This window comes from Myxocyprinus asiaticus, chromosome 33 (assembly GCF_019703515.2).
Source record: "Myxocyprinus asiaticus isolate MX2 ecotype Aquarium Trade chromosome 33, UBuf_Myxa_2, whole genome shotgun sequence".
Classification (NCBI taxonomy): Eukaryota; Metazoa; Chordata; class Actinopteri; order Cypriniformes; family Catostomidae; genus Myxocyprinus; species Myxocyprinus asiaticus.
The window spans coordinates 10848547-10863048 of record NC_059376.1 but is presented as its reverse complement, the minus strand read 5'-3'; the positions used below and the strand labels follow the sequence as shown (position 1 = coordinate 10863048).

The following is a 14502-nucleotide window of genomic DNA, read 5'->3' as shown; positions in this document are numbered from 1 at the left end:
TTCAAAGTTTTGGTCACCATTCACTTGTATTGTATGGACCTACAGAGCTGAAATATTCTTCTAAATATCTTTGTGATCTGTTGAAGAAAGAAACATTATACACGGCAACAAATCATACACATTTGGGATGGTATATGAGGATGAGTAAATGATGAAAGAATTTTCATTTTTTCGTTAACTTTCCCTTAAGAACATTTTCTTGCTGTTACTGTGGCAACCAAATATGTTTCCCACCATCAGTCTATTTTTCTCACATAATGCTCTAGTTTTCAGTGCAGTAGTTGTGGCATTGCCAGATGACATCTGGACTCTATATCTTGCACACCAGTGCTGTCTTCAGCTTGTATTGCATTATGGGTTGTTTAGCTCTTTGAAGTGACTTATGGCTAGGTAGCATGCCAGCATTTAATATCCTGGAAGGAAGCATGTCGATTAATGACTATAAATCATCAAGCAGCTGTATAATTTCCTCCCTGTGTGATTATTACAGAATATTCTCACTTGATGCCCCACAGTAAACAACCTCTTTAGTGATTGGTGTAAAATGTTTTTGGGATCGGTCCTGCTCAATGCTGAGTGCCAAGAGGATATTACTTTCGTTGCCACAGACTTATGATCAATTGTGTGTCTGTAATATGTCAGAATTGCTCATCAATTATTATTTAAAAAGTTGCTGTCTCTAGAAGCAACACTGTGGTCAAGTGAGGCTGTGATGGTTTGGGGAAAGAAAGTTAATATCTGCATATGTTCATCGGTAGGCAAAGTAGTGATGGGTAATATTAAAAACATTATATCTTGGTATGTGTCAGCTTTTTGACTATATTATACAGTATTTCTCGATATGTACAGTATGTAGTTTTTCTGAAATGGCTAAAAAAGTTGGTTATTTTTAATCAGAGTAACCATTTCAACCAAATAGCCATTGTAGCCTGGTAAATTCCAAATGTTTAATGCAAGAGCTAAAGCACAGTACAAAATCTAGTTTTTAAAAATAATCAAGGCATGTTTTTCATTAAATCATTAATTATTTACCTTCATATAGTGTAATAAAATATTTCGATATATGACAACTTTACATAGAGACTTTAGGGAAGATTTCTGAGTGATGATGCCAAATGAATCAGAATTTTGAATAAGGAATCAAACAAACTCAAAATTTTAACTTATTCAAGCTTACTAGCTTTGACACGTTTTTGTTACTGAAGTTTAAGTCAGACACGCTATTAAAACAGCTGTCATTGTGCTCTTATAAGGAAGGATTGCGAAAGAAGTCTAATGATGGTCTTTAGGAAACTTAATGGCCAAATAAACAGCTAAATTAAAAACTGCGATATTCATTGTTGCATCCCAGCAAAATAACTGCGAAAATTTCATGAATATTGGATAAATTGCCCAGTCCTAATAGAAACCGATGTACATGACAACACTTCAAAATTACTGTTACTGTTTTAACCAGATCCTTATTTGGCCTGATTGTATTGTGAATTAATAGCGGTAATGTTGACAAAGACAACTACAAAGAGAGAAGATAAAGTAGGACATAGTTATATATAGTTAAATAGTTATGTACAAAAACGGTATTAAAAATGGGTAAAGCTTGAGTGATTAACAAAGTAATGACCATTGTTGAGTAAGTTACTCAAAAAAAGTAATTCACTACAAATGACTAATTACTACTCTAAAATTGTAATCAATTTACTGACTTTATTGATTTCTACATTAAAATGTAATCACATCACTAATTACTTTTAAGTTACTTTCTATAACACTTTTCTCAGAAAAACATTTGTTTGTCCACTCAACAAATTCAAAATAATGTCTATATTTCCTCCTCATTCATGGATTTGTTAGGGGGTGCATACCCTTCAGTGGTCACAAAATGCAAACAGATGCACATAACCAAATTCATGTTTTAAATCTATTCTACATACTCTATATAGGCTATATTACTTTTAGAAATGTGTAATGCAAGTAATAAAGTAATCATTTAATTTGAAGTCAGTATCTGTAATCTGATTACAAAAATTTGAAATGCAGTGCGCTACACTACTTTTTACTAAAGTAATTAGAGCACAGAAATTAATTACTTTGTAATTAGATTAGGGTTAGGTAATGACACGAGCATACAGCACATTTTAAGCTTCTCTTTGTGCCTGAATAACTCCACTAGCTCATCTTTTCTCCGTGCCTCCGTGTTTTGTGGGGAAAGTTGATCCCTCCCTGGCCCCTGCTCCTGTCAGGATTAAGAGCCTGTTAGACACATGTGAAGCAGGAAATACCTTAACTAGACCCTACTGAGGTCACCATGGAGACCAGCCCAAAACCTGCTGCAACAGGCCTCTATCTCTATCTGCTTTATTGGACGAGTTAGTGGTAGTGACGGAGCTACTACAGTAAAACTAGTCAAGAAAAAATTACGGTAATGAGTCAAGTCATTTTTATTTGTAGCGCTTTTCATAACACACATAGTTTCAAAGCAGCTTTACAAAAGATAATGCATTAACAGAAAATTAAACTGTAATATCTGTCTTAGAGTCATCATTGTGTAGTTTGATTAAATATGATTGTAAATTGTGTATAAAAATACATAAATAATAATTGTATTTAGAACCCCAGTGAACAAGCTGATTAATGTTGGTTAATGGAGAAAAATAACTTTGGGAGAAACCAGGCTCACTGTGGGGGCCATTTCCCCTCTGGCTAAACAGCAGGAATATAATGCCAATATTACTTATTTATGTGCAGTGCAAATCATGGTTTAAAATTAGTAAACCAAGTAAGTGTTAAGGGCCAGTGTTTAAACAAAGATGTTGTATGAACTGTAAGATTAATGACTAATGTCTTAGAAATCCATCCTGGATTAACTGCAGAAGTTCACATAGATGCATTGTCCTTTGTTAGTTGGTTGATGAAGGCTTTTGTTGGCAAATAATTGATAGTCTATGTGTTCCATTTTAAGAGAGTAGTCCATCATTAGACCAAGTTGATGCAGGCAGAGATGAGTGAGGTGCATCGCAGTTCAACTGGCAGGTAATTTCGGTGAGGTCTATCCAAAGTCCAAGGTTCAGGCAGTGGCATATGAAGTATCCCATGTCTTATGGTTGGAGTTGGCATCAGTTCATCCCCTGAAGTCCATCGTAATAGACTGAAATGATGTCTGGCTGGCACCGGCTGCATTTAGTCATCATCACTCAAGATACATGTAGCAGTGGAGACCGACACCAAGCAGGAATGGAGCTGGATCTGGCCGGCTCTGGTAACCTTGGGATATGAATCCCGAGGTTGAGACAGGGAAACAAAAAGAATAATATTAGTGTAGATGCCATTAAATGTTTTGCAGAGTTATAGATCATGATAAATGTTTCTGGTTCCAGCAGACCTAACTAAAGCAGCCTAATTGTGAGATGATGGATAAATTAGGTGTATGTCTGGCTAAATAGATTTTAGTCTTTAGTCTAGACTCTGAGTATGTCTGCATCCGAACAGTGTTTGGGAGACTATTCCATAGATTAGGAGCCAAATAGGAAAAGGATCTACCTCCTTTTGTGGATTTTGATATTCTAGGAAAGTTAACAGGCCAGAATTTTTGATCGTAATGAACGTGATGGAATATAGCGTGGTAGAAGGTCACTTAAGTACTGCGGAGCTAGACCATTCAGAGCTTTGTACATAGTTATCAAAATGTAAAAATTAATACGATATATGATCATATTTCTTGGTTCTAGTCAGCACTCTGGCTGCAGCATTTTGAACCAATTGAAGTGTATTTATTGAACTTTCTGGACATCCTCCCAGTAGTGCATTACAATAATCTTGAGGTCATGAACGCATGAATTTGTTTTTCGGCATCAGCAACAGAGAGCATGTGTTGTAACAGCAATATTTCTGAGGTGGAATAATGCTGTTCTACAAACACTGGATATTTTATTTTCAAAGGACAGATTGATATAAAATATAACACTTAAGTTCTTCGTTGTAGAAGACAGTACATCCATCAAGAGTCAAATTATATTTTAGCGTCTTATTTATTTATTTTTTTAATAGAGTTTTTTGGTCCAATAATTAGTACCTCTGTTTTGTTGGAATTGAGTAAAAGGAAATTTCTGGCCATCCAATCTCTGATTTCATTGATACACTCTGCTAATTTGGAGAATTGTGACATTTTGTCGGGTTTCAAAGAAATATAAAGTTGTGTATTGTCAGCATAACAATGGAAACCTATTCCACTATTCCTAATAATATCTCCCAGGGCATATGTAAGGAGAAGCATATGTAAGGAGAAAAGCAGTGGCCCTAAAACTGATCCCAGTGGCACTCCATACTTTTGTTTGATTTGATAATTACACTTTAACACAGAGAAAGTGGTAGCGGTCTGCTAAATAGGACCTAAACCATGCTAATTCAAGTCCATAAATGCCAACATAATTCTCAAGCCTATTCTAGAGAATGTCATGATCTATGGTGTCAAAGGCAGCACTAAGATCTAAAAGTACTAGCAGAGAAATTCAGCCACGATCAGATGATAAGAGCAAGTCATTTGTAACTCTGATAAGTGCAGTCTCTGTACTGTGATGGGGCCTAAATCCTGACTGAAATTGTTAGTCAAAAGTTTACATACACCTTAGCCAAATACATTTAAACTCAGTTTTTCACAATTCCTGACATTTTATCATAGAAAACATTCCCTGTCTTAGGTCAGTTAGGATCACTACTTTATTTTAAGAATGTGAAGTGTCAGAATAATAGTAGAGAGAATGATTTATTTAAACTTTTATTTCTTTCATCACATTCCCAGTGGGTCAGAAGTTTACATACAATTTGTTAGTGTTTTGTAGCATTGCCTTTAAGCTTGTGGGGTAGCCTTCCACAAGCTTCTCACAATAAGTTGCTGGAATTTAGTCCCATTCTTCCAGACAGAACTGGTGTAACTGATTCAGGTTTGTAGGCCTCCTTGCTCGCACATGCTTTTTCAGTTCTGCCCACAAATTTTCTATCGGATTGAGGTCAGGGATTTGTGATGGCCACTCCAATACCTTGACTTTGTTGTCCATAAGCCATTTTGCCACAACTTTGGAGGGATGCCTGGGGTCATTTCTAATTGGAAGACCCATTTGCGACCAAGCTTTAACTTCCTGGCTGATGTCTTGAGATGTTGCTTCAATATATCCACATAATTTTCCTTCCTCATGATGCCATCTATTTTGTGAAGTGCACCAGTCCCTCCTGCAGCAAAGCACCCTCTCAACATGATGCTGCCACCCCATGCTTCACTGTTGGGATAGTGTTCTTCGGCTTGCAAGCCTCACCCTTTTTCCTCCAAACATAACGATGGTCATTATGGCCAAAAAGTTCCTTTTTTTTTTTTTTTTTTATCAGACCAGAGGAAATTTCTCCGAAAAGGAAGATCTTTGTCCCCATGTGCACTTTCAAACTGTAGTCTGGCTATTTTATGGCGGTTTTGGAGCATTGGCTTCTTCCTTGCTGAGCAGCCTTTCAGGTTATGTCAATATAGGACTCGTTTTACTGTGGATATAGATACCCGTCTACCTGTTTCCTCCAGCATCTTCACTTAGCTGTTGTTCTGGTATTGATTTACACTTTTCGCCCCAAACTACGTTCATCTCTAGGAGACAGAATACGTCTCCTTCCTGAGCAGTATGATGGCTGCTTGGTCCCATGGTGTTTATACTTGTGGCTTATTGTTTGTACAGATGAACAAGGTACCTTCAGGCATTTGGAAATTGCTCCCAAGGATGAACCAGACTTGTAAAGGTCCACAATTTTTTTTCCTGAGGTTTTGGCTGATTTCTTTTGATTTTCCCATGATGTCAAGCAAAGATGCACTGAGTTTGAAGGTATGCCTTAAAATACATCTACAGGTACACCTCCAATTCGGTACACCTCTTATCAGAAGCTAATTGGCTAATTGTCTAAAGGCTTGACATCATTTTCTGGAGTTTTCCAAGCTGCTTAAAGGCACAGTTAACTTAATGTATGTAAACTTCTGACCCAATGGAATTGTGATATAGTCAATTAAAAGTGAAACGATCTGTCTGTAAACAATTGTTGGAAAAATTACTCGTGTCGTGCACAAATTAGATGTCCTAAACAACTTTCCAAAACTATAGTTGATAATATTAAATCTGTGGAGTGGTTAAAAAAATGAGTTTTAATGACTTCAACCTAAGTGTATGTAAACTTCTGACTTCAACTGTACTATTTCTTTGTAGAAATGAACATAGTTGGGAGGACACTACCTTTTCTAGTATTTTCAACATTAAACTGGATATTTGATATCGGTCTATAATTAGCCAATTCTCCAGGATCAAGCTCTGGCTTCTTTATAAGCTGTTTGAAAACTGCCATTTCAATTTTTCTTGGGACATGTCCTAAGGATAGCGAGGAGTTAATAATATTAAGAAGAGGTTCTGAGATCTGAGAAAGGGAATATCTCTTAAAACCTTAGTTGATATTGGATCTAACATACATGTTGTGGCTTTTGATGTTTTGATAAGTTTTGTTAGCTCTTCATGACCTATGACAGCGAAGGATTGAAATTGTTCCTGAGGAAAATTTTGAGACTGTTTTCTGAGATACTGTGACAGACGGTTGCATAATTCCAATTTTATTTCTGATAATTTCTATTTTATCAGTGAAGATATTCATGAAGTCATTACTACTGAGCTGCGACGGAATATCTGGTTCAAGTCGAGGCTTTATTCCTAACCAATTTAGCCACAGTACTGAATAAACACCTAGGATTGTTGTGGTTATTTTCTATGAGTTTGGTAAAATATGCTGACCTGGCAGCTTTTAGTGCCTGTCTATAGCTACAGACACTATCCTTCCATGCACCATGAAATACCACTAATTTTGTATTCTTGCACTCCATTTTCCGAGCTGCTCTCTTGAGAGCATGAGTGTGATAATTTTACTATGGGGCGGGGCTTTTTTCATTAATTTTCTTTAATCGAAGGGGGCAACACTATCAAGAGTGCTAGATAAATATATTTATATTTTCTGTTAATACTTCAAGTTCTTCTAGACTTTTTGGCTTACGGAGTATATGAGAGAAATCTGGAAGATTATTAGTGAAGCTATCTTTAGTGGTCGAAAGAATAGTTCTACCTGAACGATAGCGTGGTGTTGATTGAGTAACATTAGCTGATCGCAGCATACATGAGACGAGGTAATGATCTGAGATGTCATCACTTTGCGTTAGAATTTGTATAGTATCAACATTAACTCCATATGACAGAATTAAATCTAGCTTATGATTATGGCAATGAGTTGGTCCTGGTACATTTTGTCTGACTCCATGAGAGTTGACATATTGATAAATGCTAATCCCAATGTGTCATTTTCATTATCTATGTGAATGTTGAAGTCACCAACAATTAAAGCTCTATCCACTGTAACAACTAGATCTGATAGAAAATTTGCAGGTATCGCCAAAGCTGTTCTTCCTTAACATCTTTTTTCATTAGGCAACAGAAAATCAGTATTGACACTATTGACAGTTTTCAGCTTGCTAGCCTCATGTTTTTATGGAGAGTTTGAATGTGGTTATGGAAAGCATTTTTGAAAGTTTCCAACTTCGGTGGATGAAAATGCCATTCCAGTGTGTATGTACACGTAATATGGACATTAGTGTACATTATTTTATGATAAATCTTTCTTTAATCAAACTGTAATAACTTTTCCTACCTCAGAAACAGCTTTTCTTATTTTCTGATGTGGGTGTGAAAATAACATGAGTGTGAAAATATAATAGTTGTGAATTTGTTGATATAGAATGCCTACTTTCACTCTGAAATAACATCACATTGTGGAAGTTAAATGTCTCCCTTTTGTTAGAACATTGAGGAATTTTGTATTTACATTTTCTGCCATTTTCTACATTTTACATGCATATTTTTGGTCTTGGGTCGTTAACCTAAGCAAATCACAAGGATGTAGGCCACGCATTGTTTGCGTGACTCTCATGACACCTGTCAAGAAAATGTCCTGGTCCTATTTTACTCCAAAATTAAAAGGATCAAATAAGGAATTACATTTTACTTATAGTAAATAAAGCCAATTTTTAGGTTCATTAAGATTTTTTTTTACATTGACAGTTACGCACATTTTACCTCCTGATTTTCATTACCCCAACACCAAAAATAATGTTCATCACGATTTTCTCATTACCGCACTGTGAATAAAATATATATTACTTGGATTGTAAAGTATTTATACATCGTAGTAGTACTCCCTTGGTACTGACTTTCATTTAAGCTAACTTTATTTAAAAAAATGTCTATTTCAACAAGTAGTAGGATTTCATGGAAACCTGACCTTTTTGGACAATTATCAAGCCGTGATGCGCCTTTTACAGGAAACCAGTTGGTAACATTCAAATCCCTTATTGTAAGTCAGATGCACTATTATTGAACTGAACTAAATCCAATTTCCATTTCAAGAAGCAGCAGTCACCATTTGTTTTGTAAAAGTAAAAATCTCACCTCTGCATACTGTTCGTAAGGCGCAGCAATTAGCATATGGTGTCAGTATGTTTTCTTTGACAACATCTATTCTTTTAAGGATGACCCCCAACTGGGATAATCTCCCAGTACACTACTTATATCCTACAAGAAGCAGTCCCCGAACCACTTTTTTGACAAGTGCAGACGGGTGTCATGAAGTTGATGGACGATGTATCAGCATAATTGAATAATTATATTAATTACTCCACAACCCCCCCCCCCCCCCCCAATCTCAGTCCCCCTCTTCCTCCAATGGTCGCCAGGAGCAACGTGTGGGCTCAGGTGGCTTTGTCTGAGACAATGCCCCAACCTTGAATCCCTTAATCAAATTTGAGTTCCCTCTCCGAATTGGCCTGACAATTGGCCCTTGACTAATTCGAACTGAGATTTGCACTGACAGAGATGGTATCTTCAATAGACGCTTGAAGGTGTTTTGCTCAATATCTGTAGGATGTGAAATGCTTACAATGTTCTGGATTCAGTAATAAAAAAAGCCACATTTCTACTGGAAGGCAAGTGTGCGAGGATATTGGTGGATTTGAATGCTGTATCATGGAGACCAATGTATTAAAGAGAGAGTTCACCAAAAAATTACAATTCTGTCACCATTTATTTACACGTTTTTTTTAAACCCATGAGTTTTTTTTTTTTTTTTTTTCCTGTGGAACACACACACACACACAAAAAAAAAAACTGTTCGCTCTTTCTTTTAAAATTACATTGAATGGGAAAAGAACACAAAAACAATCATAAGTTTCAGTTCAGTGTAATTGCATAGAAAAGAGCGACCAGTAACATGTCTCGTTTTGAGTTTCATGGAAGAAAGAGAGTCATATGGATTTGGAGAGACATAAGGGTAAGTAATGACAGTTTAGTTGTTGGTTGATCTTTTTTGCTTTAACACAGATTTATTGACGTTTTGGGATCCAAGAATATTGATGGATTATAACTAAAAGGGACTTTTTACACTGTGTGTGTTTTAGCAGTAGCCTCAGTCGAGCCTACGCCATTCACTCTGTATCCGGGGGAAAAAATGGAGCTTAGCTGTAAAGGTAAAGAGGAGACACATGAGGTGACCTGGACTAAGGACAGTGTTCCATTGGTTGATGGAGAACACATGCACCTGCGGAACGAACAGCTGGAGATCGAAACTGTGGAACCAGCCGACTCTGGTCTTTATGCTTGCTTTGCTCAGGGCCCCAACAGCAACCACACAGACTACTTCAACGTTAATGTTACAGGTGAGTATGAATAATATGAAATTACAGATTGATTGTTTCAGTTTTAAAGGAATAGTTGACCCAAAAATTTTATTTTGTCATTATTTTGTCACCCACTTGTCATTCCAAAGGTGAATGACTTTCTTAATTTTGTGGAACTCAAAAGGTGATTTTAAATCGTTGTTCACTAGAAATCTTAATGTCTAACATATCTTGCCTTTTCATGTTCATGAGAGAGGAAGCGACAAATGAACGAATCGTTCTTTTGAGTTGGATCTTTTCAATGAATCAGTTGATTCAATTCACAGAACTGGTCTGAATGATTCGTTTACAAATCAAGCTGATCCAGTTCTCGAGTTCACACTCAATAATCTGGATTAACAGCTCACTGATTAACAGCTTAATTTTCAAAATGTTTACTTTAAAGGGCTCATGACATGCCTTTTTTCGTATTTTAATACTGTATGTTCCTTGAGGTTGACTTATAATATTAGAGAAGTTTTTTGCACAATAAAAAAAACAGTAATTTATCTGTAAAACATGATCATTTTCCACCCTCATTCTGACCCTCTGTTAGAAACGCTCTGTTTTGGTGCTGCTGCTGCTTTAAGACTTGACAGTAAACACCTACTGTTCTGATGGGCTATCTGCTCTTGACTGACCTGCTCTCTCTTGCCATCTCACTGCTCACCACTACTGGGTGGGTCTACTGAAATAATATGGTAAAGTTGTTGATGTGTCATTGTGGAGCCGGTCAGATGCAAATGTCTACCACAGTGTGACATCACAATGTGGAGAGAGTAGAGAACGAGTCATTTTGGCAGCTTTGTTTCAACAAATGCTCTTTTCGCAGTGAGGAGGAAGTTTTGAGTTCTGAAAATGTTTTTATAGTACAATAAACTCTTACATGTGAAAAGATCAAGGAAAATTAGATTCCTCATGTCATGTCCCCTTTAATTTGCACAAACCTATCCTATGGCTTCAGAAGATTTGTAATGTAGTGCTTGAGTCATGTGGACTTGTAGATAACCTCATTTTCTCTTTCTTGTTAGAAGGATTGGCTTCCTCAGAAGATGACGACGATGAAGAATCTTCCTCCGAGGAGGCTAAGCTATCAAGTAGCCAGAAACTGCTTCGTGAGTCACTCTTAGTCAAACTCTCTGTGCTCCTAACTCTGACTCAAAGTTCAGAAAGCTAAAGACATTGCAACAAGTCTGACGAAATGGCAATAAACCATATCAGTTACTAGGACTAGGGCTGGGCGATATAGCGAATATTCATGATATAATCGTGATGATTTTGCTGACAATATAAAATTAAGCAGTATCGTGAATATCGCCATAATTTTAGTGTGTTTTTTATTTATTTATTTATTTATTTATTTATTTATTAATTTTTGGGGATTTTTCCCCTCTTTCTCCCAATTTGGAATGCCCAATTCCCAATGCGCTCTAAGTCCTCGTGGTCGCATAGTGATTCGCCTCAGTCCGGGTGGCGGAGGACGAATCCCAGTTGTCTCCGCGTCTGAGACAGTCAACCCGCGCATCTTATCACGTGGCTTGTTGAGCGCGTTGCCACGGAGACATAGCGCGTGTGGAGGCTTCACGCCATCCACCGCGGCAACCACGCTCAATTCACCATGCATCCCACCGAGAACGAACCACATTATAGCGACCACGAGGAGGTTATCCCATGTGACTCTACCCTCCCTAGCAACCGGGCCAATTTGGTTGCTTAGGAGACCTGGCTGGAGTCACTCAGCACGCCCTGGGATTCGAACTAGTGAACTCCAGGGGTGGTAGCCAGCGTATTTTACCACTGAGCTACCCAGGCCCCTTTATTTATTTTTATTTATTTATTTTATTTACTATTAAGTCTCATAAAGAGCACATCAGTAGACTAATTTCAAAATCCTTCAGGGCTGCACAGTTAATTAAAATAACATCAAAATGGCGATATGGTCATAGGTGATTATCAAACTGCAAAAGGCTGCGATTAAAGACATAAACACGGTCTGTGTGTGCGCTTCAGAATAAACGGGTGATATGCTGATCTGTGTGCACGGGCAGGGCTAATGATGTTTTTAGCATTTTAGAGCAGTTCACATGCATTGTGAAAGAAGTGAACTGCAGGTTCAAGCAATCGTGCAATTCCAAACATTATTCAAGTTATTATGCACATTTACAAAAGTGTCACCATATAGAAAGGGAGATGACAGTGTTTTACCAGATGTGGAACAATGTAAACTGTCAAATACATGCTGCATTTTCAGTGTCAAGAAATAGTCAGAAATAGTAAAATGTAGTATGGTAGTATGCCATTCTGAACACTGCCTTGGTTTCTTTTGATGGGTTATTCTTTGAGTCCAGAGGGCACCATCAAGCCAGTCAGACAGAACAAAACCAGCAACCAACACACATCACACCCTTTCATCTACAGTTCGGTCACCTTCTACAGTCACTCTTCAGGAACCTACAGTTGTTTTTGCTTTTCTGTTTAAAGGAATAGTTTAGCCAAGACTAAAAATCCTGTCATTTACTCATGCTCTTTTCGTTTCAAATCATATGACTTTCTTCCATAAAGTAGAAAAAGAAAAGTTTAGCAGAATGAATACAGTAGCTCACAAGTCTTTTAATGGTGTTATTTTTTGTTGTTTTTTGGATCTTGACAACTCCTGGTCACCATGCTTTCATTGAATGGAAAAGAGTAGCAAAAATATTCTTCAAAGCTTAGAAGGTCCCTTTGTGTTCAATGGAATACAGTCAGTCAGACAGGTTTGGAACATCATGAGGCTGAGTCAAGGATGATATCTATCCTACTAACTATCTTTTGACGTTATATGTTGCTTTGTAATGACTTGTAAGTTTGCTTTCTGTGTTACACAGCGATGGCGCCAGTGTGGGCTCAGCCTGATAAGATGGAGAAGAAGCTCCACGCGGTTCCCGCCAGCAAAACTGTCAAGTTCCGTTGCCAGGCCAACGGTAACCCTACCCCAACCCTCAAGTGGCTCAAAAACGGCAAGGAGTTTAAGAGAGACCAGCGAATAGGAGGATTCAAGGTGAGAGCACCTGGATGTGGTTGCAAGCGCACCACTGAAATGTGCATTGTAGAAACGTAAAAGATCAAAAGCAGGATTAGATCTGTTTAAAATACAGAACATTTAGCCGTTTACTGTCTGCTGTTAGATTTAACACTACATGTGTTGTTGGTGGGCACCTACACTGGTTTGGGTGTTAGAAGGACAGAGCTGTGCACCTCCTCCTTAACAGATCTGTCTTCCAGACACTTCACTATAGCATGACTTTGAATAGCCATGCCTGGAAGGCAGACACTAAATATGTGGGTTACTTCTCTTTGCTTGGCAGTCCTCATTTTACATAACTGGTTCTACTCAGACAGACCAGAATAAACTTTAGGACTCACTCTGGGCTTTTATTAATTCAAACATGAGTCATTTGGAATCTAATCTACTAATATGAACAGAACCAAAATATCAACATTTAAATCACATTTTGATACCTTAGCAGCACATAATTAGCGATACCTGTTTAACACTCTGTAAACTTTTATTTTGGCACACAGTTGTTCTAATTATGCACATATAAAATGAAAAAGTTGCATTTCTTATTATGTTTATAATAAGCCATATTTGTGCTTGTGGAAAAGATTTGCTCATCCTTTGGTTGTTGGTTAGCATGATAATTGAGCGTTTGTGGTTCTCTGAGATTCGCATTTGTTTACAACTAAAAGAAAAGCCCAAAAAGTTATAAAGTCACTTGGTCCAAATCCCCAATCAGACAATGTGGCATGTTTTTGATTGCTTCATGCTGGTGTCTTCTAATAGGGAACAGAAGAGCTGCTGTAGTTTTTCTGAAACATTGTAGCATATTGCTTAAAGGTGAACTGTGTGATTTCTGTTCTTCTAGCAACACCAAATGGAATCACAAAAATAATGATTGTTATGAAACAGGTTTTGCGAACACTCATCTCACATTACATTGGTCGGACAAATGGATGGTCCCGCCCAAAACTCCACACCATTGGTTGAGGAAATGTTTCTGGCTGGTTGGGATGCTCAAGCAAACAAAGTCTGTTTTCAGCTAAATTAACCAATGAATGGCTTACTTGTTGTTGCATACACAAAAAATAAAAACGTTAATTGAACTTAATAAAATTTAGGAAACGTTTTCCACACAATTAAATTACATTTGATCATTTTAGTTCATTTATTTGAATACATTTGATCAAGTCTTGTTGTACAAACTTAAATTCATTTTGTCACATCTACCAGAATTTTTGTTTTGTTTTTGTCAAAGTCATCATTTTAATTACATTTGAGGCAACTTGATATATACCACTTCTGTTTTTTCGTCAAATAGTTGTTGTAGCGCAAGTGTAATAAGCTGTGAGCTTGTAGTCTCAGTATAAGAGGACAACAACTTGCTGATGAGTTTTAAATCAAGCTTTCCAACCTGGCATGCACGGTACTTAACATCCAACACACAAACCACAGTGACGGTGACACTCAAAAAATCTGCTTTTTGGAAATCCATGCACTCACATGATTAAGCTAGAATAGGTATTTTAACATCAAACAATTACACACTTCACCTTTAAAAAATACAGAATTACATTTCAGATTGTTCTTTTTCTTTTCCCATTCTTCACTCTTTTACATGACATTAAAGTGATGTTTTCCGCTGGCATTGTGGACATGTAGTGGCTGTTTTTCCCATCAAGGTGTTTCCCAGCTGGGA

At 37.2% G+C, this 14502-nt stretch overlaps 1 protein-coding gene across 4 annotated transcripts in view; it reads left to right on the top strand.

Moving 5' to 3' along the window:
• Positions 1-14502, top strand: part of LOC127423957 (fibroblast growth factor receptor 1-A-like) — an 88339-nt gene that overhangs the window by 28708 nt on the left and 45129 nt on the right. For 2 of the 4 annotated variants that reach the window (XM_051668679.1, XM_051668677.1), the window contains exons 3-5: positions 9509-9766; positions 10801-10881; positions 12631-12803. In XM_051668679.1, coding sequence (XP_051524639.1) covers positions 9509-9766; positions 10801-10881; positions 12631-12803 — 512 coding nt within the window. Of the gene's footprint in view, positions 1-9508; positions 9767-10797; positions 10882-12630; positions 12804-14502 lie in introns of all 4 variants that reach the window. The other 2 variants (XM_051668678.1, XM_051668675.1) reach the window with 1 other exon arrangement.